Here is a 26,146-nt window from a genome sequence, read left to right as displayed (position 1 = left end):
ATTTTCAGTAAGCTTCATATAGAATTGTTGTTTGGGTTAAATGAGTTATTTACTGGCAAAACAGCCAGTAGTTCTAAATGGCAGCTCTTAATTGCTTTTAATTGAGTGTTAGAACTAGAGATATGGCGTTTTTGTAGTCCTATCTATTAGCATTAGGTTAAAGGCTAATGCTAATAGATAGGCACTATCTGCGCAAGCCAGTGCCTTAACCTGAAATAACAAGATAATGCAGGCAAATATTAGGCCCCAATAAAGAGACGTTCTATTGGGTGTGGAACAATAGGTGCCTGCCATGCAATGCATGGAGGCAGTGACTGACTTGCTTTGCAAGTCAGTGTTTTCAAGAAGGTTAGGGATGCAAATTTTCTAACCTTGAAAAGTTGAAGATTTTAGAAATTTGGAATGAAGATGATGTCATGGAAAAGAGAACTTCCAACTACAAACACTTGTTTGGATTCTTGTTGGAAAGAAAGAAAATGGTTAAAATACCAGTGGAAACCATTTTTAAAAAAAATAGTACTTAACAGTTGATTTCTTTTTACATAAAATCATGGTAAGTCTGGCTATTTTTAGACCAGGGGTCACCAACCTTATTGAGACCGGGAGCTACTTCACAGGTTCAGAGCAACACGAAGGGCTACTTGTTTGATACAGACATAAATTTTCTTTACAACAAAAATTCATTTAAGTAAATATGATTACATGCTGCCTGATCATATTAATGTTAGGGACTATGCACAATAGTTATCAGTAAGGACAGCTATGGTTAATTGCTATATTGTGGTCAGACGTTCTTAGTTCAGAGTTTTAAGTTGGTGAGGTGGGGAACGCCGAAGCCTAAATCTTATAAGTCAGTTTTCTTTTTCTGTGAGCTAAAAATGATGACTGGAGTTTCAAATGATGAACCTGAGGTTCATCATTTGAACCTCAGGTTCTGCTTGAGCTTTTTACAGTGCACGGTTCTGGCGGGTTGTCGGTTTATTAGCTTTTTTGTGATTTTGCGAACTGAACAGCTGACGGGTCACCTGCGGGCTGACACAAGCAGATGTCGAAAAAAAATGTCTGACAGATTGGAAGGTACAAAACTATCACTGCACCTGACCTGCAGGAGCACAACCACCTCTCCAACGCGCAAAAATCGGCACAAAACTAAACCACTAAAGCAGCGCACCCTTTTTTTTTTGTTTTTTACACAAACGATGCTAAATAATAAAGACATTGAAGCGAAGCAGTGAGATCCACGGAAAGAGGAGGATTGGCGGGATCTTAGAACTACGGGAGGTTCAAACTCCACTCATCATTTTTAGCTCACAGAAAAAGCAAACTGACCAATAAGATTTAGGCTTTGGGTGCCATTTGACCCCCACAGACTCACACTGATGTGCGCTACATACACTGCTCAAAAAAATAAAGGGAACACTTAAACAACACAATATAACTCCAAGTAAATCAAACTTCTGTGAAATCAAACTGTCCACTTAGGAAGCAACACTGATTGACAATCAATTTCACCTGCTGTTGTGCAAATGGAATAGACAACAGGTGGAAATTATTGGCAATTAGCAAGACACACTCAATAAAGGAGTGGTTCTGCAGTTGGGACCACAGACCACTTCTCAGTACCTATGCTGTCTGGCTGATGTTTTGGTCAGTTTTGAATGTTGGTGGTGCTTTCACACTCGTGGTAGCATGAGACGGACTCCACAACCCACACAAGTGGCTCAGGTAGTGCAGCTCATCCAGGATGGCACATCAATGCGAGCTGTGGCAAGAAGGTTTGCTGTGTCTGTCAGGTAGTGTCCAGAGGCTGGAGGCGCTACCAGGAGACAGGCCAGTACACCAGGAGACGTGGAGGAGGCCGTAGGAGGGCAACAACCCAGCAGCAGGACCGCTACCTCCGCCTTTGTGCAAGAAGGAATAGGAGGAGCACTGCCAGAGCCCTGCAAAATGACCTCCAGCAGGCCACAAATGTGCATGTGTCTGCACAAACGGTTAGAAACCGACTCCATGAGGATGGTATGAGGGCCCGACGTCCACAGATGGGGGTTGTGCTCACAGCCCAACACCGTGCAGGACACTTGGCATTTGCCAGAGAACACCAGGATTGGCAAATTCGCCACTGGCGCCTTGTGCTCTTCACAGATGAAAGCAGGTTCACACTGTGCACATGTGACAGACGTGACAGAGTCTGGAAACGCCGTGGAGAGTGGTCTACTGCCTGCAACATCCTTCAGCATGACCAGTTTGGCAGTGGGTCAGTAATGGTGTGGGGTGGCATTTCTTTGGAGGGCCGCACAGCCCTCCATGTGCTCGCCAGAGGTAGCCTGACTGCCATTAGGTACCGAGATGAGATCCTCAGACCCCTTGTGAGACCATATGCTGGTGCGGTTGGCCCTGGGTTCCTCCTAATGCAGGACAATGCTAGACCTCATGTGGCTGGAGTGTGTCAGCAGTTCCTGCAAGATGAAGGCATTGAAGCTATGGACTGGCCAGCCCGTTCCCCAGACCTGAATCCGATTGAGCACATCTGGGACATCATGTCTCGCTCCATCCACCAACGTCACGTTGCACCACAGACTGTCCAAGAGTTGGTGGATGCTTTAGTCCAGGTCTGGGAGGAGATCCCTCAGGAGACCATCCGCCACCTCATCAGGAGCATGCCCAGGCGTTGTAGGGAGGTCATACAGGCACGTGGAGGCCACACACAATACTGAGCCTCATTTTGACTTGTTTTAAGGACATTACATTAAAGTTGGATCAGCGTGTAGTGTTATTTCACTTTAATTTTGTGTGTGGCTCCAAATCCAGGCCTCCATTGGTTAATAAATTTGATTTCCATTGATGATTTTTGTGTGATTTTGTTGTCAGCACATTCAACTTTGTACAGAACAAAGTATTCAATGAGAATATTTCTTTCATTCAGATCTAAGATGTGTTATTTGAGTGTTCCCTTTATTTTTTTGAGCAGTGTACAAGATGTTTTGGCACAAAAGAACTTTTTCTTCTCCATAATTTTGTTAGTAAACAGGGTTGGATAATAGAAATACAATAACTTTTCTTTTTTTAATTTAAAGGAAAATCTCTCAGTGCGTCCAGCTGTACAGCTGCTGCTGCAACAATCCAAACTCTCAGTCACTTGTGGGCAATTTAGAATCACACAGAAAAGCTCCAAAAGGGAATCAAACTCAAAACTCTGAACTAAGAACTTCTGATCACATAATAGCAATTAACCATAGCTGCCATGGTAAATTATTACTGATAACTACTGTCAGTAGTCCCTAACATTAACATGATCAGGCAGCATGTAATCATATATATATATATATATATATATATATATATGATTACAACACAATGTTTATAGTTTTCAAATGTTTTATGATTACCAGTCTCTAAAAGGTTGGTGACCCCTGATCCCCTGATCTAAGGAATCTGGGTGAATGGGAAAGACAACGATATGCTTTAAACTTCTACTTTAATAATTCTGTCTTTTCCACTTTTCCTTCTCTAATGTCTCCTCCCACTTAGTTAATTAAGAAAACAGAGAAATAAATATATGGTAAACTGCTCTAATATTCCCTAAGTAAACATGCTCTGATCTGCATCCAGAAGAGCTTAGAAAGTTCTCAATTAACTATTGTTCTATTGTCTTTTCTGCAAAGAAAATATCATAAAGCATAACTTATTTTAAATACTTCATGTGAATAGCTGCACATTTAATATGCATGTCTTAAAAGTCTTAACTGTGACATTTGTAAAGCATTTCTTGAGGAAGCAATGATAGTTCCCCTCTCTGCTGTCGCCATCCCCAAACATCCTGGTACCAGCAACCCCCCAAGCTCCCCTCTCTGCTGTCGCCATCCCCAAACATCCTGGTACCAGCAACCCCCCAAGCTCCCCTCTCTGCTGTCGCTAACCCCAAACATCCTGGTACCAGCAACCCCCCAAGCTCCCCTCTCTGCTGTCGCTAACCCCAAACATCCTGGTACCAGCAACCCCCCAAGCTCCCCTCTCTGCTGTCGCTAACCCCAAACATCCTGGTACCAGCAACCCCCCAAGCTCCCCTCTCTGCTGTCGCTAACCCCAAACATCCTGGTACCAGCAACCCCCCAAGCTCCCCTCTCTGCTGTCGCTAACCCCAAACATCCTGGTACCAGCAACCCCCCAAGCTCCCCTCTCTGCTGTCGCTAACCCCAAACATCCTGGTACCAGCTACCCCCCAAGCTCCCCTCTCTGCTGTCGCTAACCCCAAACATCCTGGTACCAGCAACCCCCCAAGCTCCCCTCTCTGCTGGCGCTATCCCCAAACATCCTGGTACCAGCAACCCCCCAAGCTCCCCTCTCTGCTGGCGCTATCCCCAAACATCCTGATACCAGCAACCCCCCAAGCTCCCCTCTCTGCTGGCGCTATCCCCAAACATCCTGGTACCAGCAACCCCCCAAGCTCCCCTCTCTGCTGTCGCTATCCCCAAACATCCTGGTACCAGCAACCCCCCAAGCTCCCCTCTCTGCTGGCGCTATCCCCAAACATCCTGGTACCAGCAACCCCCCAAGCTCCCCTCTCTGCTGTCGCTATCCCCAAACATCCTGATACCAGCTACCCCCCAAGTTCTCCTCTCTGCTGTTGCTAACCCCATACTTACTTCCAGTGACCTGAAATTTTTGTCAGTAATTAAAAAATCCAGGGTGGCACCCAGTACCTCAGCGTTCCTGAATTATACATGTCAACAAAAACACGCCCAACTCTCTGGAATATATTTGGTTTTGGTGTTTCTTCCTCCTGGGGTTGATCAATTTGTGGCTCAATCTTGTTTTTTTCCACCCTGGATTTCATTCTGTCCATCTTGATTTTACAAGACACGATCTCCATATTCAATTCCTCGTTCTCCCTAGTAAGCCACAGCAGTTTTTCAGACTTTTCTTTTAAAGACTTTTCCGCATCAATTTTTGCCGCGGCCCGCTTCCGTTCTAGTTTTGATTTCAATTGTTGCATGTTGCAGTAATCATTTTGCATTCTTTCAATTGTTTTCCTCGCTTCCTCCAATTCCAAATTAATTTTAACAATTTGTTTTTTATAATACTGATTCGAATTTATGAGTTTGCTATTCTCTACATGCCACTTTGTTGGGTCATCAGTCCTGTTCAGTCTCTCCAGTTTCCTCTTCAGAAGCTGTTCTGTTTTCTGAAGCTGTTCTTTCTCCCTGTTCAGCTTCACCTGGTTCTTCTGGAGACTCTCTAATTTTCGTAATATGAAATCTTTCTCCGCCATTGTTTCTCTCTCGTTCGAACCTTAAACTGCAAATGAATTTCTCTGTGGAATCTGGGAATACAAAGACAGTCACCAGTGATGTCACAAACAGGATGTGTGACATCACAGTTCGACATCATAGCCACAAGAAGTCTGTTGGGTGTGGGGGGGGGAAGGGAGGATGTTTTTAAAAAAAAAAACTTTATTAACACTGTATGACGACAGAGAGAAACATTTGTTCTGCCTCAAGAAAAAACAAATACAGACTAGAAAATTTCGGAAGAAATTTAGCCGGGGCCTGCCGAGGCGCGCCCGTGGGGTTTGGGCACGGCGTCGTCGCTACAAATCGGCATCGACGCTAAAGAACGCCGCGACGTAATCAGTGGCACGCGGAGAACCGCAAGAACGTTAAGCGAGGTGGACGTGCACCATTCGGTACGATTTAAAATGTTGTCAAGGCTTTTATTTTGGAAGTTTTGTTAAACTTCATTTCAAAGGGACAAACTAATCCCATGCGTAATAGTCCTTGGGTTAAAATAGTTATATAATGCTCAAAACACAAGTAGCTGATGTAAAAATATTCAAGGCTTTTATTTTGAAATTTTCAGTATGCTTCATTTTAAAGTTCCGAACTAATACCACGTGTAAGAGTGCTTTGGATGAAAAAGTCATATGCGGCCAAAAAGAGCAATTACGTCATGTAAAATATTCAAGGCTTTTATTTTGAAATTTTCAGCATGCTTAATTTTAAAGTTCCAAACTAATCCCATGTGTAACAGTGCTTTGGATGGAAAAGTAAAATAAAGCCAAAAAGAGCAATTACGTCATGTAAAAATATTCAGGGCTTTTATTTTGAAATTTTCAATATGCTTAATTTTAAAGTTCCAAACTAATCCCATGTGTAACAGTTACTGAGTTAAATCAGTTATATACAGCCCATAGCAGCAAGTAGTTCTAAAGGCCAGTTCTCAGTCCTGATCTGTTTCAACTGAGGATAGATAGAACTACAGCGATGCGTATTTGTAGTCCTGACCACCAGCCAATAGCCTCTTGAGTTCCGTTGCCATGGTAAATAATGGTCTCAGCAGGTGTGAGCTGTGAGTCATACATGCTCAAACACACAATTGTGTGTTTGAGCCTACACGTTTTACTGAAAAAAAGCATTGGAAACAAATCCTTCGTGTTCGGGAACCGTAATACATATTCGAAAAGCGTTTCGAGCGTATAAGAGGGCAATGTGTCTTCTGCTATAGTCCCGAGATTCATATCTGTACCTCAGTCAGAGCATTTACAGTGATGAGAGAAAGAAATGTTGTGCCCAGATCTGAAATTCTATTCAAATACATGGGAGAGAGCCTCAGACAGCCTCAGAAAATCCTGTCGCATGACTTTGCTCTGAAGCACCGTGACAGAAAACCGTACGGTCTAGATAAATTTCGAAAACATTTTACCGGAGCAGACAGGCGTATCAATGTCAGGACCGATTTTGATACTAATCGTGCGATATTTGTGGGCGTGATGGCGATTTCAAAAATGATTTGGGCTGAAAAAGTTGTCTTCATCTCTCACTCTAAGCAGCCAGAGACGCACTCTAACTTTAGGAAAAATGAGAAACTTTGGGTCGCTTAGAGGCAAATTGTGGACAAACCGTAACTGGTATCGACGAGCCGTCTTCACTTTCGAAGAGATCACAGACGTATCTACAAAATGAAATTTGAATGGCATTTCTAGGTGAAATTGTGACGACACAGAAAATCCTCAAAAATAGGGTATTTCTAGGATTTTTCCCATTGACTTATAATGGGGTTTTTTTCGTAGTTTTTTGCGAATTATGTCGCCACGTTAAGCCCAAATCCCACCAAAAGTAATAGCTGGAATGGCGTGAATTTTCTGCACGTTTTGATACCTCATTTGTAGGTGTGCACCCAGCGGTACGAGCCGCATTAACGGTTACGGAAGAAAAATAAAGAAGAAGAAAGAAACACTTTCTCCGACAATAGTAATAGGTTCCTGCCATTGCTTTGCATGGCAGGCCCCAATAACAAACAGGAGAGAAGAGTCGCAATGGCGTTAAGCAAGTTTCGGTAATGAAATAAAGCACATCGGTTTAGTGTCAAAACCCTCCCAGCCCCCACAGGTCTTAGTAACTGATAGCAAAACTGAAGCCAGCTGATCACGTGTCTGACGGTGACGAGCTGTACCACGTACTCGTCAACAAAGCTGCAAAGTTCCTCTCCAGCCCATCTCTCCTTACAACTGCTTGCCTTGTCCACATAATTGTTTGTCATTTTGTTCAAATGTTTCATCTTTGCTGCCCTAGCCAGCAATATTAAATCTCTGATACCAGCAATATTAAATCTCTGATACCAGTTGTTCAGAGACAACTGAACAACTGTTTTATTAAAAAATAAAAATATAAAATAAAATAAAATTTAAAAAAAGACTTGACATGCATCGGTCGTCTAGTACCATCTTTGGGCTAAGTAAAATGATCGGTTGCCCGTCCCCTGCAGGGTACAGATCACAATTACTTGGTCAGAGCCCCACAGGGTGCAGCAACCCATCTGCTGTCTGCCTGGGGATGCAGACAGCTCTGTGAAATGGTGAAACTCAAGATGTGCAACACAATGCGAACTACTGCATGAAGCAGGGGGGCGACTCCACCGTAAAACACAGGAGATAATGATCGTCCTTTTTTATTTACATTCGTTAGATTACCAAACAATGAGTAAAAAAAAATGATTATAAAACATTTTAAGCTGTTTTGTATGTTTAAATCTTGTTGCTGATAAGAGTACCACAAATAACCAATAACCCAATGCTAGTTTTAAAAAGAATAAATAGCTTCTCAAATTTCTCAGTTCTATAAATCTGCTGATTTGTCTGACTGATTTAGAAATTTAAATGTTGGACATGTAACAGTTCCACAACACATATCTGATATTTGATTTTGCTTGTAAAAAAAGAAAAAAAAAGGAGTGGCAATGCTTTGTCCGACACTAAAACTGAACACAACAGTTTATTTTTTTTATACAGTGAGTGTGGAAGTTTATTTCTGTCTTCTTCTAGCAACTAAAGTAGTGATTTTGACAAAAACCTAAACTTATATATGGCAAACTGAAATTAAAGCACACAATCTAAATAGAAAGACAACAGAAGACATTCTGAACTGCAACTTTTAAACAATGGAATAAGGAATATTCTTTTTTCCATATTTGTCAAGACTTGGAAAATGATCATATCAAATTAAATATCTTTTTAAACATTGTTATGAAGTTAGTCAATGCAAAGTTGGCACTACTAATAAAAATATCATTTTAAACAGCTCAAATGAATGCGTGTAGATATAAAATCTACAATATAAAATCAAAACATTGAAACACTGCAATCAGAACCTAAACTCTTGCATTAAGATTACAGATATGAGTATATAGATGCATTTCAATAAATTAAGTCATTAAAAGGTTAAGCAATATAATTGAAAAAGGGAAACTTGTTTTATAGTTTTACTTACATCAGTTTTCCAAGTTTTCAGTCTCAAGAAATAAGAGTTTAGGACCAATGAAAAAACCTTTAAAATTCTTACGTATTACATAACGATGCGAGTGACATTTATAAAGAAGACAGGCATTGACACCCTCTATAAGTTTTGAAGAACAATAACGAGAAGCTTCGTGGAAGGAAAAAGAGTGTTAGAAAAAAGTTGCACAAGTGACAAGGATAATCACAGCCTCGAAAAGAAAGTGAAACAGAGAAAAGAAAAAGGACTGGACTGTAAGTCAGTTGGTTGAGGCCGAGTATGAATTTTCAGTCAAGCGATAATTTAGGGAGACATGTCATCTGTTGGTCTAATGTGTTTTATGAAGTACAAAGTTGCCAAAAGGGTAGAGTCATTTATGTTTCCCTCTGCCAACAAGCACTAATGCGATGCTGACTTCATTTTCCAGCAGCACTTGCTTCCTGTTTACACTTCCAAAAATGTAGTACATTTGATTAAAGAAAAAAAAATACCTGCTTTAATGACTGTTGTTATGCTAGAATGGCCAGAAATCTGGCCTGACCTAAACACCGTAGAGAATTTACAGAGTGTTGTCAACAGGAGGTTGCAAAACATACAATCCAACAATGCAGACCAGCTGAAGCTTAAACAACCTGAGCTTTCTTGACACTAGAGCGTCTGTGGAAATACTTCAAATTTAATGATCATGGAGCCTCGTCATGAAATCTGCGCTTCATATTTCTAGCAAAAATATTTTGTGATGCAGCAAAGTACTGACTAAAAGCGCTAAATATGGCATACGTCTCAAAATTTTATGTATAAAAAAATGTTGTGTGTTTTTTTTTTTGTGCAAGTCGATGACACAAAATCCAAATGGGATGTATTATATTTATGGTAAAATTAATGCAATAGGAGCCCTGATCAAGTATTGTGTGCATATACAGCGGAGTACATTTGATTAGATTTAAAAATTCTAATTGAAGAGTACATTATTGATACAAAAAGAAAATTAAATGTTGTAACTTATACTATCCAAGGCTCTTTAAAGAGTTATTGTAGATACTGATGGCTGTGGGCAGGAAGGATCTCCTGTAGCAGTCTGTATGACAGCAGTTCTGATGAAGCCTCTGAAGACTCTCTGTGAAGAGGATGCTCAGGGTTGTCTGTAATTTTCTTAATTTTAGAAATAATCTTTCTTTGCACCATAATCTCCAGTGGTTCTTCATCAGGTTGCTCAGCCCTGGCTCTGATGCTGATGGCAGAAGAGATTACACTCTCCACAAACAGACCGACAGAAGATGTGCAGCATCTCAATGCAAACACTGACAGACCTAAGCTTCCTCAAGATTACAGTCGGCTCTGTCCCTTTTTATAGATGGCTTTACTGTTGCGCATTTATATTCCTCAACCACTTCCATTTCTTCTCCCGTGATGGAAACAGGATTTGTCTTCTGCAAGTTTCTTTTGAAATCTACAATTATCTCCTTTGTTTTGTTTACTCAGCTTCTCGTCCATCTATGGCACACCTGATGATTCCAGGTCATCTGAGTATCAGGAGTCTGATTTGTGCTTTAAGTACTGGACAAACATTTCACTTGCTCAAAGTTTCTGTATTGCAAATCATTTAATATTTGTTTGGTGTACCATTGTTATTTTTAAAGAAACTTAATGTAAGGTTTTGATTTGTTACAAACCATATTCATCACTCTTACCAAAAATAAATACTTGAAATATACTCTGCGTGTAGAAGAAAAAAAAAATCACATTAGTTCCACCATTGAAATCACATTACTGAAATAAATAAGCGAATATAGTGATTTGCACCCGTTTCATCTTGCTACATGTTTTTTTTTATGATCAATCAAAACAATTAATTTGCCTAGATGGTGTGTAATTTAAAACTACACCAACATGGGGTGTGGTACACCAAACTGCTTCCTTCTGTGCTTCAGTTCTGTAATAAGTACCACATTATTAGACGGTCTGGGTGTTTTAACGACAGTGACCAAACAGTCTGATCAATCTCGGCAAGCTATCTTAACAGTCAAATATCATCACTTGCCACGAAATCTCAGTGATTTATTTTCCTTAAAACCTGCAAGTCTCTGCTCTCACAGATGAAGGGGGATTTACCAGAACGAGAAAAGACAGTAAGGAGAAGTTACTCAGATTTTCTGGCTAACGTTAGCTGAGAGCTCATTCCGAGGGGATGACGTTGGCTAGGAAGATGCCAGCAAAGCGCGCTCTACTCTCACCAACGTAAGAGTGAATTATACATATCTCGATGTATCAACAAAACAACACATCTCTAATAAACACCGTCGCAGCTTCGCCTACCTATACACTGGCCCACAGGCGTGCTGTAAGGATTTCCAAGTAGAAACTCCATTTTGACAACAAACGATCCGCTTTGGAAATGACGGAGGCTGAGGGCTAGAGGCTGCTGTACGGGTAAGCCCCACCCACTGGTAAATCCTATTGGATGAACTTACATAAGCCCTGAATCTGATTGGCTGAAATTGTGTCAATTGTAAATATATGGTAAAAAAAAAAAAAAAAATCTACGTAGTCCTGAATTTCTCAAAAGTATCTAACGAATTAAACAATACGCAAGATAAGCTTCAGCATAAGAGATATTTCATAGTTTTCCTTAAATTGTAATAAATTAAAATGAAACAAGTTTGCATTTAACGGCTCGTGAATGCACTTGAACGCATCTGAAAATCAACCTGTTGATTGAGGAAAGACCGTTACAAGCCAACCATTTTTTAGAGATTTAACGTAAAGGTAATGTTTCACAGTCAACTTTACTGTTGAGTCTTATTTTGCTTTTCGCATTTATTTAATGACGTTAAAAATAATTATTTGTTTGATGAATTTACCTGTGGCGTTAAACCGTTGCTAAGTAACAGGGTATAAACAAACGAAACAACGGGACACAAATGTTTTGGCTGTTTTTGTAGACCGTACATTGGATACAAATAGTTCATTCGTCTTTTTTTTTTTTTTTTATAGTTTTCATTGGTAAGTAAGAACGTTACACATTTGGGTAGTTAAAATGAGGGTTATAGTAAACTTAATATTTTTCAGCTGGTTCAAAGTTTTAGTTTAGAATAATCTCTGACTTACCTTGTTGCCTTCAACAGAGTGAAAACTGCTAAAACATGGATACTGAATCTAGCTCGACGGACGATGAGTATACCTTGCAGGAGATGTTACTCGAGCAACACACCTCAAAAGAAAAATACTCTCTGCACAATTACAATCTTGGGAGTCTGGATCACAGAGAACACATCCGTTTACAGCTGGAATTCAAAAGTATAAAGGATAAAACAAAAACAATCTTTTCAAAAGTTTTGGGTCTAATTTTGTGCACTGATTCAGATTGTTGTTGTTTCCAGGCATGGTTAAGATGGATTTCCTACATGATTTTACATCTCTGATAAGGTTGGATCTCAATAACAATATCATACAGAAGATCTGGGGTCTGGACCGTCTGACTAATCTGACCTGGCTTAGTAAGAGACAATTTCATTTATTTTTAGTCTGTTACTAAAATAAACACTATAGTGTGTTCGATAAACAGCAACAACAACAAAAAAAAGCAAAACAACAATTTTTTAAAAGCCATTTAAAAGTATTCATACCTGTTAAACCTTTTGTTTTTTTTCTTTCTTTTTTTACATTTGATCATGTTACAGCCGTATACATAACTGTATTTTATGGGGGCTTTATATAGTAGACCAACACAAAGTGGTGAATAATTATGAAACATGAATGTGAAGGATACGAAGTTATCAATTTTTTCCCCCAAATAAAAATAGAAATTTATTTCATGTCCTTTAAGCCAGTACTTTACAGTACATTATTTTGCTCAGTACAGCTGCTAGTGTTTGGGGTACTTCTTTAACAATTTCACATAACTAGAAACTGAATTTATTCTTTAACTATGGGGCCTTTCTAACACATGGCTCTGTTTTGGTCAAAACCATTCCTTTTTAACTTTGACTGTATGTTTAGGGATGCCGTTCTGCTGCTGGATAGCTTTATAGTTCATTACCAAGTCTTTTATATATTGCCTATATTTTTTCTCCAGGATTTTGCAGTTTAATGCCTGACCTCTCTGGTGTGTTTCTTGGTCTCCATGTTGCTGTTTATTCATTACTCTTCATAAACAAACATCTGCGAACTTCACTGATCAGGTCCTAAGCTATTGAAACTGATTTACACCTTGGTCAACTCTGTTTACTATGTTTACTCATATGTTCCTTTTCTTTTAATTTCACAACCATGCACTGCTTTGTGTTAGTCTATCATAAGCAGTAAAAAAGAAAAACCCTAATAAAATATATTCAAAGTTGAGAGTTTAACTTGTCGAGGGACATGATGGCTTCCACAAGGCTCTGTACGCTCACACGTTATAGAAGTTTCTTTCAAATGTGTTTGCAGATCTGTCATTTAACAAGATCGAGAACATTGAGGGTTTGGACTCCCTGCTGAAGCTTGAATTGCTGAATTTGGCCTACAACAAAATCTCTGTCATCAAGAACATGGATACACTTGAGAACCTTACTCACTTCTTCATTTCAAAAAACCAAATCATACACAAGGAAAGTGTAAGATTATTTTCTTTATCCAAATGACTGCAATACTATGTAAAATTATGGAACGTTTGCACTGCACGACATTGTGTACATCTTGTTTATTCATCTTCATCTTATTTAATTAAAGGTGCAGTACCTCGTGAGATTTAAAAACTTGTTCAAACTCTCCATCGGTGGAAATCCTTTCACTGAGAAGGACGACCACTCGCTTTATGTTGCTGCCTTTGTTCCAAATGTGACCCTCTTAGACAACATTTTAATTACCCCAAAGATGGTAAGTCTATGTTCATGCGCATCTTTTTGGATTTCTCTATTTTCTACATCCGTTTTGCATAACGTTTCCATTTAAAGCATCAGTTTATCCAGGTATGCGGTCCCATATTGATGCGTCACACTGTAAGTGAGACATTTCTGTCTTGTGCAATTACAGCGAGAGGAGGCTGCCATCAAGTACAAATTTGAGCTTAAGAAGTTCGTTGAGTCACAGAACGCTCAGGAAAAAATAGGCAAAGTATGATAATGATCGTATTTTCAAAGGCAGTTTTTTGCAAATGTGCACATTTTATTTCTTGTACTATGTTGTCTGATTTAAGCTCTTTCCTATAACAGGATGCGGTTGTGGACAGTGCTGTGCCAGTTAAGTCAGCAGACGAAGCAGAGGCGACGAGGCCAGACAGCCTTCCAGGAGCTCCGCCCGCACAGATATATCCTCTGTTTTCTTTGCTGATGTATTATTTCATCGAGTTGCGCAAACTGACAAAATGCCTCAAATTTCTTAACATTGCATTTACGTCTCAGAGCAAAATTGTGAAGCTGTGCTCACAAATATTTGCTATTGACTCAGACGAGTACAAACAACTTGAGACAGAGTTGAACTCTTTCTTCGCTGGCCAGATTGAGACTGATGCTTACTACCAGCAGAGGGCATCACAGATTCTTGCAGACTTCAATGAGGAGCACACAGTGGCAAGTAGATCAGATATCTCCAACTTAACGAAGTTAGAGATATCTAACTTTATTAGAACAAATTTACAGCAAATCTTTGTACATATTCACTGCTGTCTTGTTCTTTTTATTGACAACTAACAAGTTTCAAATGTTCTAGAGGATAAAAGATATAAAGAAAATACAAGACCCCGATCTACACCGTCTCAAAATCATCGATTTAAGAAATGTAACCTCCACCCTGTTTAAAAATCTCATGACTCTGGAGTTTGAGTTTGTCAAAAATCTAGATGTAAGTCTTCATGAGATTGCATTTGATTTCTTTTCTTATCACCTTGTAACCTAATACGTGTTTTTTTTGTTTTTTTATGAAATCCTTCATTTACATCTGTGCTGTTGTTTCTTTTTATGTTAGGACAACATCATCCTGCTAGACAACTACATCTCAGACATGGTGGGTAATTCTTTGTGATAACATGCAGTGCATACACATTTTCTTCTTTGCTACTCAAGAGGTGAATTATGCTACATTTAGAAAATATTGATTTTTAACCATATCAAAAGTGCAACAATTATTCTACTCACACTGAGAGCAGTGTCAAAGACAGTGATTACAGGTTTTTAGACCAGGTGAGTGAGAGGGGCATGGAGGTTGATTTTGTGTCTGGCGAACCCTTTCTATGTTTATTTAGAAATAAATAAATAAACGGCATTTGACGGCATGTTTTAGATCTGGCCACATATTTTAGCATTATCCTGATAAAAGACCCAATATTACCAATATTAGGTTGTCTGCTGGTTCTAGAAGTGTCTGAGGAGCAGCATACGCAACCTCTTTTGAAAGGGCACCAGATTTTTGATTTTTTTATGTATTTTGAGACTTCATGATGCTATGCATTCTAACGAGGCTAAGAGATACAGACCCACAGCATGCTAGATCTTTCACCTTACTTAACAATGGGATTCTTTTTGTCATGAGTTGGGATTTGAAGTGGTGAGGATGGAAAACCAAATCCCCACACTTTTTCAAATATTCATTCCTTGATTCACATGCAACCTAGCCTAAAATTGTTTTTTGCATAAAATACTGAATTTCCTTTCATCTGATTAAAGCATACAAAGTGTACTTTCCATTGTCCCGCAGCTAAAAAAATGGGACTGCGTGCAATGTCTATATACAAATAGTCACTAATTAATACTTGGCAGTCTGTGAAACCTGTTATCAACCTGAAAAGTAAAGTATAATTAGAAACACATGCCTCAGATTTATTTTAAAGGGACCAATTGTACCTCCAGAGACTTTGTTTCTGTACAACTATTAAGGTTGAAAGTTCATTTTAAGGTTTTTTCACATGTTTACCAGAGATGTCAATGAGTGTGGTCCAAAACGTTCTTATTATTGAAATGTAAAAGAAATTGCTTCTCAGACTGAAAATGTCGTTACATGTAGTTGTCTACAGGCAATGAGTCACCCGATCAAGATGAGCCCCCGGAGACCATCAATGACACAGAAAATCAAATGGATACACAAGTTAATGATTCGAAACAACCTCTCATCAGAGAAGTAAAGAACTTTGTAGTAAACACACAAGTGTATGTTCAACTGAAATGACAACCCATCCGCAACCCCCATCTTTATGCACTATTGCAGATTCAGGAAGAGGAGGAAAGGAGGAACCGTGTGCGCATCTCAGACATCTACCGATTTTATGACTTTTTGATGCAAACTGTGGAGGAGTTGGAATGAAATTTTGTTATATTTCACTGACAGCGTCTGCACTATTACAATATTTAGCAGATAACATACATATATTTACTTTTCCATGTTTTATGTAAAATATATATATATGTCTACATATAGATACAGAAATGTCATATTTCTGTCATTGATTTCTATTTTCTTTATTAAAAATTACAAAAATAACAAATTGAAAATGTAGAATGCATATTCAGCTCCCTGTACTCTGATCCTACTAAATAAAATTACACCTTTCCACCTGAGTGTAACTTAACTGTAGTAGCAATCCAGTTCTGTGAAGGTTAGGCAGAGAACATTAGGAAATAAATCACATCATGATTTTGAATTGTTCGTAACAATGCATATTTATGTGTTAGAAGGGCTCAGTCAAAGCCCACAGCTAAATTCAACTGAGAACCTGCTGCTGAACTTTAAAACTGTATCTGATCAAATCTGACCAAACTTGTTCTATTTTGAAAAGCTGTTGGTGTGTCACAGAAAATTTCTGCACATTTCAATTGAGCTATGTTGAAATGTGCAGTTGTCCCATAAAAAGAAAAACTTCAAGGGGTGAGCGACTGTAGATAAATTATTGCTCTTCAAAACAACAAAAAACTCCTAATCTCAAATTTTTAATAAAACTTATTTTAGCCCTTTTTAAAAATATATGCATGTTTTATATTTAGCAAAAAAAAAAAGTAAAAGAGGAAACTGTCACAACACAACCTAATAGTTCAAAACGATTTTCATCTGTCTATTAATTTATATCCTCTTTATTCTGACACGCTCTCTTCTTCTCTGTAAGGAGATTTAAAATATTTCTAGATAATTTGTTTTTGTAACTATTATGAATCAAAAGGTAGAAAGCGTCTAACATACAATTCCCAGAATGCATATTGGCACATCATCCAATAAGAATCGTGCTGCAACCAGACGTTTGGTTTTTAGCCAATAAAATACAAGAAAGCTGAGCGATTATAGGAAGACTCGTAACATTTATTCAGTCCGGCAGTCTCATGAAAGCTAATACTTTTGGGCAACCTCACTGTTATTTTTTACGGTGATAAAACTTCTGTCAGTCCCGTTTTTTGTCTCCGGTTGTGGCGTGCTCCTTGTTGACGTTCATGACGGTTGCTGACGGTGTTTCCTTAGCGCTCGTCATGCCTGTCCGAGCAGAGTGCCACTGTCTTGCCGGCGCGGCCTGTCCATCCTCGGCCTGTCTTGTTCCCCCTGCGCCTATCAACACCCAGCAACCCGGGGTGGCCACCTCTCTGCTCTACAGCGGCGCGCAGTATAAGGGTTATCAGAGGAGCAAAGGGAACTCGTATGATGTCGAAGTTGTTCTGCAGGTATTTTGACAAATATTGGGGGTTTTTATCCTAAATTTAGCTTGATTAATATTTTTAATTTTTTTACATTTTTATATTTTTGTTTTGAATGTAGACTAAAAATAAATTGTTGACACCTGTCTTAAAAGTTTACGTTCTGTGCACCAGACTATCTACGTTTTTTGTAATATTCTAGCTGCAGATGTTTATTGAATAGGAAGGAGAGCAGATTTTCAAATATATAGCTTAATGCGTACTAGATTCTGTGTTTAAAAGGGCAAGTCTTTGTTTCAGTGCCTCCTGCTGCCATTTTTACATCATGCATTTGCACTTTTTATGTCAACCCCGTGAGACATTACTGAATGTACCATAATCTGTTTGCCTTGGACAGCATGTGACGATGGACGACTCATATTTGTGTGGATACCTGAAGATCAAAGGCCTGACTGAGGTAAGCTACTCAAACTAGGTCAGGTGTAGTAAGACTAACCTTTATGCTTCCACAGGCTGAATCTAGAGAAGGTGAGATTGGTCAAAGTGAGATATTTTCTGCCAGATACGTGTTAAGTTATGCAACATTTAGAACCACTTTTGCTCAAAGTGCTCTGTCTGTGAGAGGACCTGCGGTTTGGAACGCACTTCCTGTCAATTTAAAGTCTGTAACCAGGTTTAGTAGTAGTAAAACTCTGGCTATGTCAAAAACAGAACTGTATCCACACTTAATGTTTTATGTCTCACTGTTTTATATGCATGATTTTGTATATGTTGTCAAGATTATGTTCTGCTATTTTAAATGAATATTACTTCAATTTTTACTAGTTTTAAGTTGTACTGTTTAAAAGCCTATTTAGGGACAAGTGCTGCGAATTAGCTGTTGCTATAAGCACTATGACACAAACATGGAACTGCTGTTCTGTTTGTCTATGTCGATGTGTGTCTGTCCCTATCAAATAAACTTAAATAAATAAATAAAAGGCCCACAGCTGGGAAAGTAAGGTTGTTGTGTGGAAGATGAGCAGTCATGTTAATGAATAATGGTAAAATTTGAATGTTTGTTATATGAAAACAAATATTTCTCCTTTCTTAAGAAGAGCATTTTTCATTCACTTGAAGGCTAGAAGGTTCAGCGTGTCATCTTCATCATGGCATGTTAGTAATAAACATTGTCCCAGAGTTTAATATATTTCAATGCAAAATGTGCACATAAATTTTAGAACAAAAGCAAAAGACCTTGTAAAGATGCTCACTGATATTATTTCTTATTGTACTGCATAATCATTAATCCGTTCCTTTCGGTCTGTGAATTTTCAGACTAGATATTTAAAGTTTAATCTCTGGTCAACTAATCTACCTTAAGTCTATTGTTTTTGTTATTATTATTATTGTTGTTATTTATACTTTAAGTTTAAATAAAGGATGACGGAAAACTATGGAAATATGATTTTAGAAGAGTCTGGACTGTTGACCTGAAAAATATGTGTTTGAACCCTGCAGTTTATTAGCAATATGAACCTTTTTTTTTCTTGTCCTTTTATATTTTGTAGGAGTTCCCCACTCTCACAACATTCTTTGTTGGTGAAATAATCAGTCGCAGGCGGCCTTTTTTAACCCGGAAGTGGGATGCAGACGAGGATGTGGACAGAAAACACTGGGTATGTCTGTCCAGGTTTTTTTTGTTGTTTTTTTTTTAGCATCACATTTTACGTTTTTACTAATGAAATATTGGTCTATAATTTCATTCTTTTGAACCAAGTTTGTACTTCACCTAAAAATAATTTAAATTTTTTGTGCCCTGTATTAAACATTAGATTAGTGAAAAGCAAAAAAAACATCAACATGTGGCGTCTTTTAGCTAAATTTTGGAGTATAGTTTACATTTCAGATGATATATTTTTAAAGAGTATAAGTTTAAAAATGTATTTGAACCTATTATTGATCCCCATATTTCCTATTCTCTTAAAAGGGGAAGTTTCAGGCTTTTTACAAGCATGGCAAAACCTTTAACTCGGACAACTTTGACTACAAGGCGTTGGAAAACAGTGATTACATCTTCATGAGGTGGAAGGTGAGCAGATTTTACGTCACCATTTCTCCTACTTGTTCGAACTATGCTTTGGCTTCAGCTGCTGTTGGTCTTCCAGGAGCAGTTTCTTGTTCCAGACCACACGATCAAGGACATCAGCGGGGCCTCCTTCGCTGGCTTCTACTACATCTGCTTCCAGAAGTCCACAGCCACCATTGAGGGCTACTATTACCATAGGAGCTCAGAGTGGTAATAAAAGTGAAATTCCCACAAAAACATTTTTTTTGGGGGGGTGGGGGGGTACAGTTATAAATGTGAGTTTTTATATTTCATTTCTGCAGGTACCAGTCACTAAGTCTGAATCATGTTCAGGAGCATAGTATGCCTATTTATGAATTTCGGTGATATGAAGAAACTCTTCGGCTAGTACCGCTCTGGAGTTAACTGGAACATGACGCCACAACACCGATGGATAACCAGTTTTCCTCTCTTGGAGGAAGCTAACAAGTGGCCAGGTGCTCATTTCCTGATTTGCAAATAGGGAAGCACGGATTGAAGAAGAGCTGGACGAAAGATCGATAAGGCATGAACAGTCCAGACTGAGCTGCTGACGAGAGAAAAAACAATTTGTTTCTTGTTTGGCTTTATTATTATTATTATTCTTTGCCATGAAGTGTTTTTTGTGCTCTGTGTTATTGAACATCACAATAGATCACAATGGATTCTTATTTATGGAGGCACGTTGCACTTTTAGTGAAGGTTTGCAAAGGAAAAAGCTAATTTTGTTCAACAAAGAAAATCTTATATTTAATAGAAAATATGTTTAATTACCCATAGTGATTTATTGGTGGTTTATTTCTAAAGGATTCTATTATAACCGAGAGGGTTTATTTTATGCAAGATGACGAATGATTTTGATAAGAGAATGTTTAGTTGAAGTGAAACAGCTGAACGGGTACCAGCTGGATCAGAATGGGTCGGCGATAATCATGGTTTCCTCCCATGGTTTTCTATGCAAGCCAAAGAACTTGAGTGGAAAGATTTTCCCTTGCCTCTTAAATGTTTAATTTATTAGAATTCAGACTGCTGCTTTATTTATGCGACAAGGCATTAATGATTTGTCAAATAAGATGTTTCTGAAATCCCAGACCCAAAAATAGAGTTTTCTAGGTTTTGGGGGAAGGACAAGAAAACATTTGGTAACTTATCCTTTGAGAGTTTTAGAGTTTATTTAAAAAAAAAAATGGTGAAGGTAGTAAGGAAGTGACAAGTAGGAACAAAAATCTAATATTTTATTTTTCAAAAAATCTGTTGCCTTACACTTGTAAAGCTTTTCTCCTTAAAGATACAGTTTTCCGGGATGATTTAGTGCAAATGTTTGGAAAATATCTCTTCATCATTTTGTTGAGATCCTTTTAAGTTTTCCTGAACCGGGATGATGTAAAAGCCAAATTACGTTTGGCCTGCTAGCCTACAATTTTACAGCTGGGTTAAAGCAAGCTAAGGTTTCTTGTAAAGTAGTGCAATGAAATGCATAAACGCAATCAGAAAATGTTTCATTTTTTAAAATTCATTTTATTTATTAATCATGTGACAAAACAATGTGCAATGTAAACAAGCAAATGTTTAGGAGAGTATCTCAAAGAGAGTGTTTATAATTTGACAAGAATGTTGAGCTTTGTGAACGTTGAAGTTGAATAAAATATTTGATAGAAATGTTTGTACATGATGTCCCTTCTGTTTCCTAACATAAAAATAGACTCATTACTTCTTGTAGGGAGCCCCGGGTTATTACCTTTTGAATTTTGGATATTTTCTGGAATATTGCCAATGAATGAATCCTAAAAATTAATTGTAATATGTAAAGAGTAACAGCAATTGTATATACAATACTTTTCTCTGATGGCATCATATAAATGGTTCTTATAATCATGCCAGCCATGTTCTTCCATGCCATCTCCTTGAAATCCACGAACCTTTATATAAAATCTGCTCTTTATATAGTGTAATTATTATATGTTCTGGATGTTTTGATGCTGTCCAAATGCAGCGTTTTCATAAAATTCAGTTTTATTCTCAGGTGCTGAAATTCTGCCGCTAGATGGCAGCAGCCACAAAGTCAATCAAGAAACAACCAAAGTTTAAGACTTAAACTTTAAATCATTCACGAACCGGAAAGTGTTGGATGTGAACTTGGCGCAAATAGTTTTGCACTAGGAATACCTTCATACTTGGTAGAAAGCTCCTGCTCTAGAACCAGAATGTTGTGGTATCATAATACTTTGAATTTGTTTGACTTCTTCATTGGTTTGTAATTTTCTAGCTATATGAAATATTTTATTCCTAAATTTTCAGATTGAATTTCCAACACGAGGCACGCACGTCTATTTTTTGGAGAACAGCAGAAGCAGGGGCTTAATTTAATTAAATTATATGGAAAGTAAGTTGTACATAATAAAAACTGAGGAATATATTTTCATCCAGGCTTTTATACATGCTTTACTTTCTCAGTGATTCGTTCTAAAATTTATTTATTTAAAAGGACATGAGCGATCTGTGGGACATAATTGGTTATTTTGCATAAGAACTGCTTTATTTTGTGTATGTTCCTTGTATAGCTTTTGTAGCTGCCAAACTGGAAAAAAAGCTGTCTTCATCACCCTAACTGACTTAAAGAAAAATCTATTTTTAGATACTTTATTTAAGGAAATTATTTGAGCCATTCTCTTCCTGTAAGGGCACATGTGGCTGTGGGGAATAATTACAGTGTTTCTGTGTTTATAGTGGCTGAGGCTTCACTTTTTTGTCATTTCTACTTTTGCTTTCATCCAACTCAGACCTAAGAATAAATAAACTGCGTTCTGAGCAAAACTGTAAACAAAAGTCCAATATTTCCTCATACCATCACGCCTCCAATCCAGCATCTTAGCTCCTAATAAGCCAACCTGATTGTTACTTTACATTTCTCACTGTCAACCATGCTGGCTTTGGAACACTGCAGGAATTCCCTTTATGCAGACGATCACTGATTTCGCCTGCACAAAGGGAGACGCTGCGTGAGCGGTCTAACCACGCCTGTGTGTGGAGGAGGAAATATAAATTCACCTGCACGACGCCTCCTGCACATTCCTGAATGAGGCTGAGAGGCATCTATTGCACATGATCTCCTGTCCAGCCGTCCAGTTGTCATGGCGTCTGAGCGTTTTCCAATCAGCATCCGTCTAACCGGAGTCCTTCACAAGAAGAAGAACAAAGTAAGGAGCGATGGTGCCTTTGACTGTAGGAATTAATTGTAGAGGAATTTTCTTCTTTAAGAATATGGTGTATCTTCTTTCAGATGTACATAACATCTGTGCTTTGGTCGGATCAGAATGAAATTGTAGTTTACAGAAGCTTTGAAGATTTCAAAGAAATGCATGTAAGTATTAAAAACTGCACTATTTACTCCCTGAGCTTGTGCTAAATGACTTATTTCATTGTTTTCTCTCTTACAGAAACAGCTGAAGAAGAAGTTTCCCTCTGGAAGTAAAACGAAAAAATCTGACAGAATCCTCCCTAAATTTCAAAGTGGGTGAGATTAAACAACAAATAAATGTCTAGCTGGATACAGATCTAACTAAATAAATATACATTTTTGTTGTTTAGGCAACAGAGTGAAGCAGAAGAGCCAAGGCAAGGGGCCTAATAAATCACTGGTGCGCCTTAAGTATTTGCAGAAATACTGTAATGAACTCCTGAGCTGTGATCAACACGTCTCACAGTCTGCTGACCTGGCAAAGTTCTTGCAACCAAATGAGAAAGAGCTAAAACCAGAGTTCACCAAAAACAGGTAGGAGTTTCTTCAGCAACAACCTCTGCAACAATTGGAGCTGTTAAAATGCATGCAATGAGACGAGAAGACTAACAACATAGGAAAAACTTTCAAAAAAAATCAAGTAAAAGGAAATATTGCTACTTTTATTAGTTATCAGGGCTTAATTACAACATAAATCTGTCATTTTCACATAGTTTGTGCATCCTGTCTCAGTTCTTGCTATGAGACACCATATCAACGTCCATAAATCCATCTGATATTAAATCAAGTCATGTGAAGTTTTCGCAATTGTGAGGTCATTGTCACACATTTAAAAAAGAAACAAAACCTTTTTTTCGTTAAAATTGCAACTAAATATTCATTGTTTTGAAGATTTCTGAACTTCCCAATTATCAAAATGAGATCACTCATACCAGAGAACTTTCATATTTACTCATAGGCATTTAGACAAAAATAATCATTTTGGCGCCGTCATAAAAACAATGACATTTCAAAGGTTCGGGAACACAACTTGTGGTAAATAGAAATTGTTTTATTTTTGTGGCTGGATCTGATAAGTACAGAGAGGACATCTTGATTTGATTTGAAGGGAAGGTAACACAGGTGAAAAATGTCATATTCAGTGTTTTTGTGTGCACTACAGCACATGGCAAGGCGAGTTACTGTAATTAGATCTGTTTGGAGAAGTTCATAAGTATGCATTGCTTAATTCCCATTTCCGGATGAAAAGGCAACTTAAAAGTTTTGATTTCTGATTGCACAACAAACTGAATGTCTGCAGATGAAAAATAGCTTTGTGTATTCACCTTAGCATCATCATCATACCCTCTGAGGAAGAGATCAGGAGCTACGGGAGACAGAACAGCAGCGGTAATGTGACCCAGCCATTTGTCACAGAGACCTACAGATGTATAGCCCCATATGAGACCAAAGACACCAAAAACAAACCTTTCAAAGTAGCTGTGAATGAGATGCTTGACGTTCTTATCAAAGACAAAGCAGGTGAGCATAGCATAACACGAGCAATGTTTAGAACATTCCCAATCCAATCGGGGATCCTGTGAATGTTTGTGCAGGGTGGTGGCTCGTAGAGAATGAGGAGAAGAGGATGGCCTGGTTTCCTGCACCCTACCTGGAGAACCTAGAAGATGAGGAGGATGAAGAGGAAGTGCATGGTACACCGTCAACAGGTATACGAACAGAAATCAACATTTTGACATTAGTTGATGAGTTAGAGGAGATTATTCCTAAAGTTCTTTATGCCTCCCATAGGGATGTTTTACATAGTTGTCAAGAGCTACAATTCCAACATAGTGGATGAAGTAAGCGTAAACATTGGTGTAGTGGTCGAGGTCCTGCGGACCCCGGATAATGGCTGGTGGTTCATAAGGTAACATTTAATCCTTCTACAAGGGACGGAGATGTCCTTAATTACTGTTATATGGGATCTATGTTTGTGATTGCGCTATGAAAGCATTTGAAGTTTGCCAGAGTATATCAGTGTACATAAAGCATTGTGAAGATCAATAAGCACACCTCACAGGTCAGGGATAAACTTGTATCAGATTTAAAGAACGTTTAAGTTATAAAACAAACAACAGCTCAGTAACTGTTATAGTTAACATCTTCATATCCTCTTTTATCTTCTCTGTATTTTGACAGACACAAAGGAAAAATGGGTTATGTCCCATCTCTGAACCTGCAGCCTTACATAAATCCTCAGGTTCAGATGACGTCTCAGTATAATGTCCAAAACTCCTCTTCTCTCCTGCCCCACTCCTCTACCTTGCACCACAGCTATTCCTATGGCAACCTGTCCCAGCATCCTAACCCCAGACCCATCTCCCCCAGCCTCACCCCAACAGAAAGCATCCACAGGTCCCAGTCTCTGAACCAGTTGTCCACTCAGCCTGCAGTGAGCCTCCCTGCTCCAGCAAACAACCACCCCACCTCCCCAACATCTCCAGTACAAGGCCCTCTTCCAGAGATCCTGGTGCAGAGTGACGAAGACCAGGAGCAGAACGGACGGATCCTCAGAGCAGAGTCGGTGGACAGCTTTGAAAGCGACAGCTTCAGCGATGATGCCCTCTCCATGTCTGCCGGCTCATCCCTCAACTTGAGCTACGGCGCCAACGACCAACAGCTGCGATTCTGCCGCACGCCACAGCCCACGGTGTCCAACAGCCTCAGCCCAACGAGCAACCCTGAGGGAACTCTGCTACCCAGCGTCTCCGACCCCAACCTCTACAAGGGGCCCCAACCCCCGAGGGTTCCCCCGAGACCCCGGGCCCAGGAGATTCTCACCCGCTGTTCCTCAATCACCCGTAAGAATGCGACTAAAAGCAACCTGTCAACAACTTCGACTGAGGTAACGGGTCGATGAAAGTTAAAGCTTTTTGTTATTGTTATGCTATTTTGCTCTTTTGCATTAACTGTGCACACTGGTTTCTTATCCTTCCACTTATGTGACCAATACTTTGATTGATATATATAAAATAATCAAGTAACCAACAACTGGATGCATTTTGTCTGAATGACTAGGTGCTTTAAGTTTTATATCAACTCTCATACCAGATAATCCCCCCATCTGATATCTGTACATATTATATTCAGTTAACTGTAGAGATGAAATGAATAAAATGATCGTGTGGGTTTAATACTGAATGCTTTTGTGTCATTCCTGAAAGAAAATGTACAACACATGGAGTCTTCACATGTAAAACATCATAGTGAGAAGAGTCTCTTTTTTTTATACTTTATTTCTCTATCAGATTTGAACATGTAGACTAATTTTTGTCCGCTGTTCTTTGTGAAGTAGCCTGGACTAACTTAATGAGGTTCTGTAAACATCAGTTTTCAATTTTTTAATTAAGGCCTGGACTTTGGCTGGACCATATTAACCCTTCGACTGTATGGTAATAGTTGTGTTCTGGATATAAGGCGAACC

General features: G+C 38.7%; 4 protein-coding genes across 7 annotated transcripts in view; 3 read left to right on the top strand and 1 right to left on the bottom strand.

Annotated features, from left to right (window-relative positions):
* Window positions 1-11,203, bottom strand: part of tom1l2a (target of myb1 like 2 membrane trafficking protein a) — a 28,723-nt gene extending 17,520 nt beyond the window's left edge. For 2 of the 3 annotated variants that reach the window (XM_032587253.1, XM_032587254.1), the window contains exon 1: window positions 11,085-11,203. In XM_032587253.1, coding sequence (XP_032443144.1) covers window positions 11,085-11,136 — 52 coding nt within the window. In that variant the 5' untranslated portion in view covers window positions 11,137-11,203. The remainder of the gene's footprint in view (window positions 1-11,084) is intronic. The other variant, XM_032587251.1, reaches the window with a different exon arrangement.
* Window positions 11,204-11,362: 159 nt separating this feature from the next.
* Window positions 11,363-16,290, top strand: drc3 (dynein regulatory complex subunit 3). The gene is made up of 12 exons (XM_032586680.1): window positions 11,363-11,771; window positions 11,894-12,065; window positions 12,149-12,265; window positions 13,197-13,363; window positions 13,479-13,625; window positions 13,782-13,862; window positions 13,961-14,055; window positions 14,143-14,317; window positions 14,457-14,588; window positions 14,712-14,750; window positions 15,747-15,860; window positions 15,948-16,290. The coding sequence occupies exons 2-12, from the start codon at window positions 11,912-11,914 to the stop codon at window positions 16,041-16,043; spliced, it is 1,317 nt and encodes a 438-aa protein (XP_032442571.1). The 5' UTR covers window positions 11,363-11,771; window positions 11,894-11,911; the 3' UTR covers window positions 16,044-16,290.
* Window positions 16,291-16,989: 699 nt separating this feature from the next.
* Window positions 16,990-21,109, top strand: gid4 (GID complex subunit 4 homolog). Of its 2 annotated transcripts, none has more exons than XM_032586678.1 (6): window positions 16,990-17,383; window positions 17,754-17,813; window positions 18,907-19,014; window positions 19,326-19,427; window positions 19,510-19,634; window positions 19,727-21,109. In XM_032586678.1, the coding sequence occupies exons 1-6, from the start codon at window positions 17,159-17,161 to the stop codon at window positions 19,788-19,790; spliced, it is 684 nt and encodes a 227-aa protein (XP_032442569.1). In that variant the 5' UTR covers window positions 16,990-17,158; the 3' UTR covers window positions 19,791-21,109. The 2 variants fall into 2 exon arrangements, with proteins under 2 accessions (XP_032442569.1, XP_032442568.1); XM_032586677.1 differs by having other exon boundaries at window positions 16,991-17,383; window positions 19,504-19,634.
* Window positions 21,110-22,509: 1,400 nt separating this feature from the next.
* noxo1a (NADPH oxidase organizer 1a) lies at window positions 22,510-25,856 on the top strand. The gene is made up of 8 exons (XM_032586672.1): window positions 22,510-22,639; window positions 22,723-22,803; window positions 22,880-22,952; window positions 23,031-23,214; window positions 24,011-24,201; window positions 24,276-24,389; window positions 24,472-24,589; window positions 24,862-25,856. The coding sequence occupies exons 1-8, from the start codon at window positions 22,574-22,576 to the stop codon at window positions 25,580-25,582; spliced, it is 1,548 nt and encodes a 515-aa protein (XP_032442563.1). The 5' UTR covers window positions 22,510-22,573; the 3' UTR covers window positions 25,583-25,856.
* The last annotated feature ends 290 nt before the right edge of the window (window positions 25,857-26,146 follow it).

The sequence above is a fragment of the Xiphophorus hellerii genome, chromosome 16 (assembly GCF_003331165.1).
Source record: "Xiphophorus hellerii strain 12219 chromosome 16, Xiphophorus_hellerii-4.1, whole genome shotgun sequence".
Classification (NCBI taxonomy): domain Eukaryota; kingdom Metazoa; phylum Chordata; class Actinopteri; order Cyprinodontiformes; family Poeciliidae; genus Xiphophorus; species Xiphophorus hellerii.
This window is presented reverse-complemented; position numbering and strand designations above follow the sequence as displayed.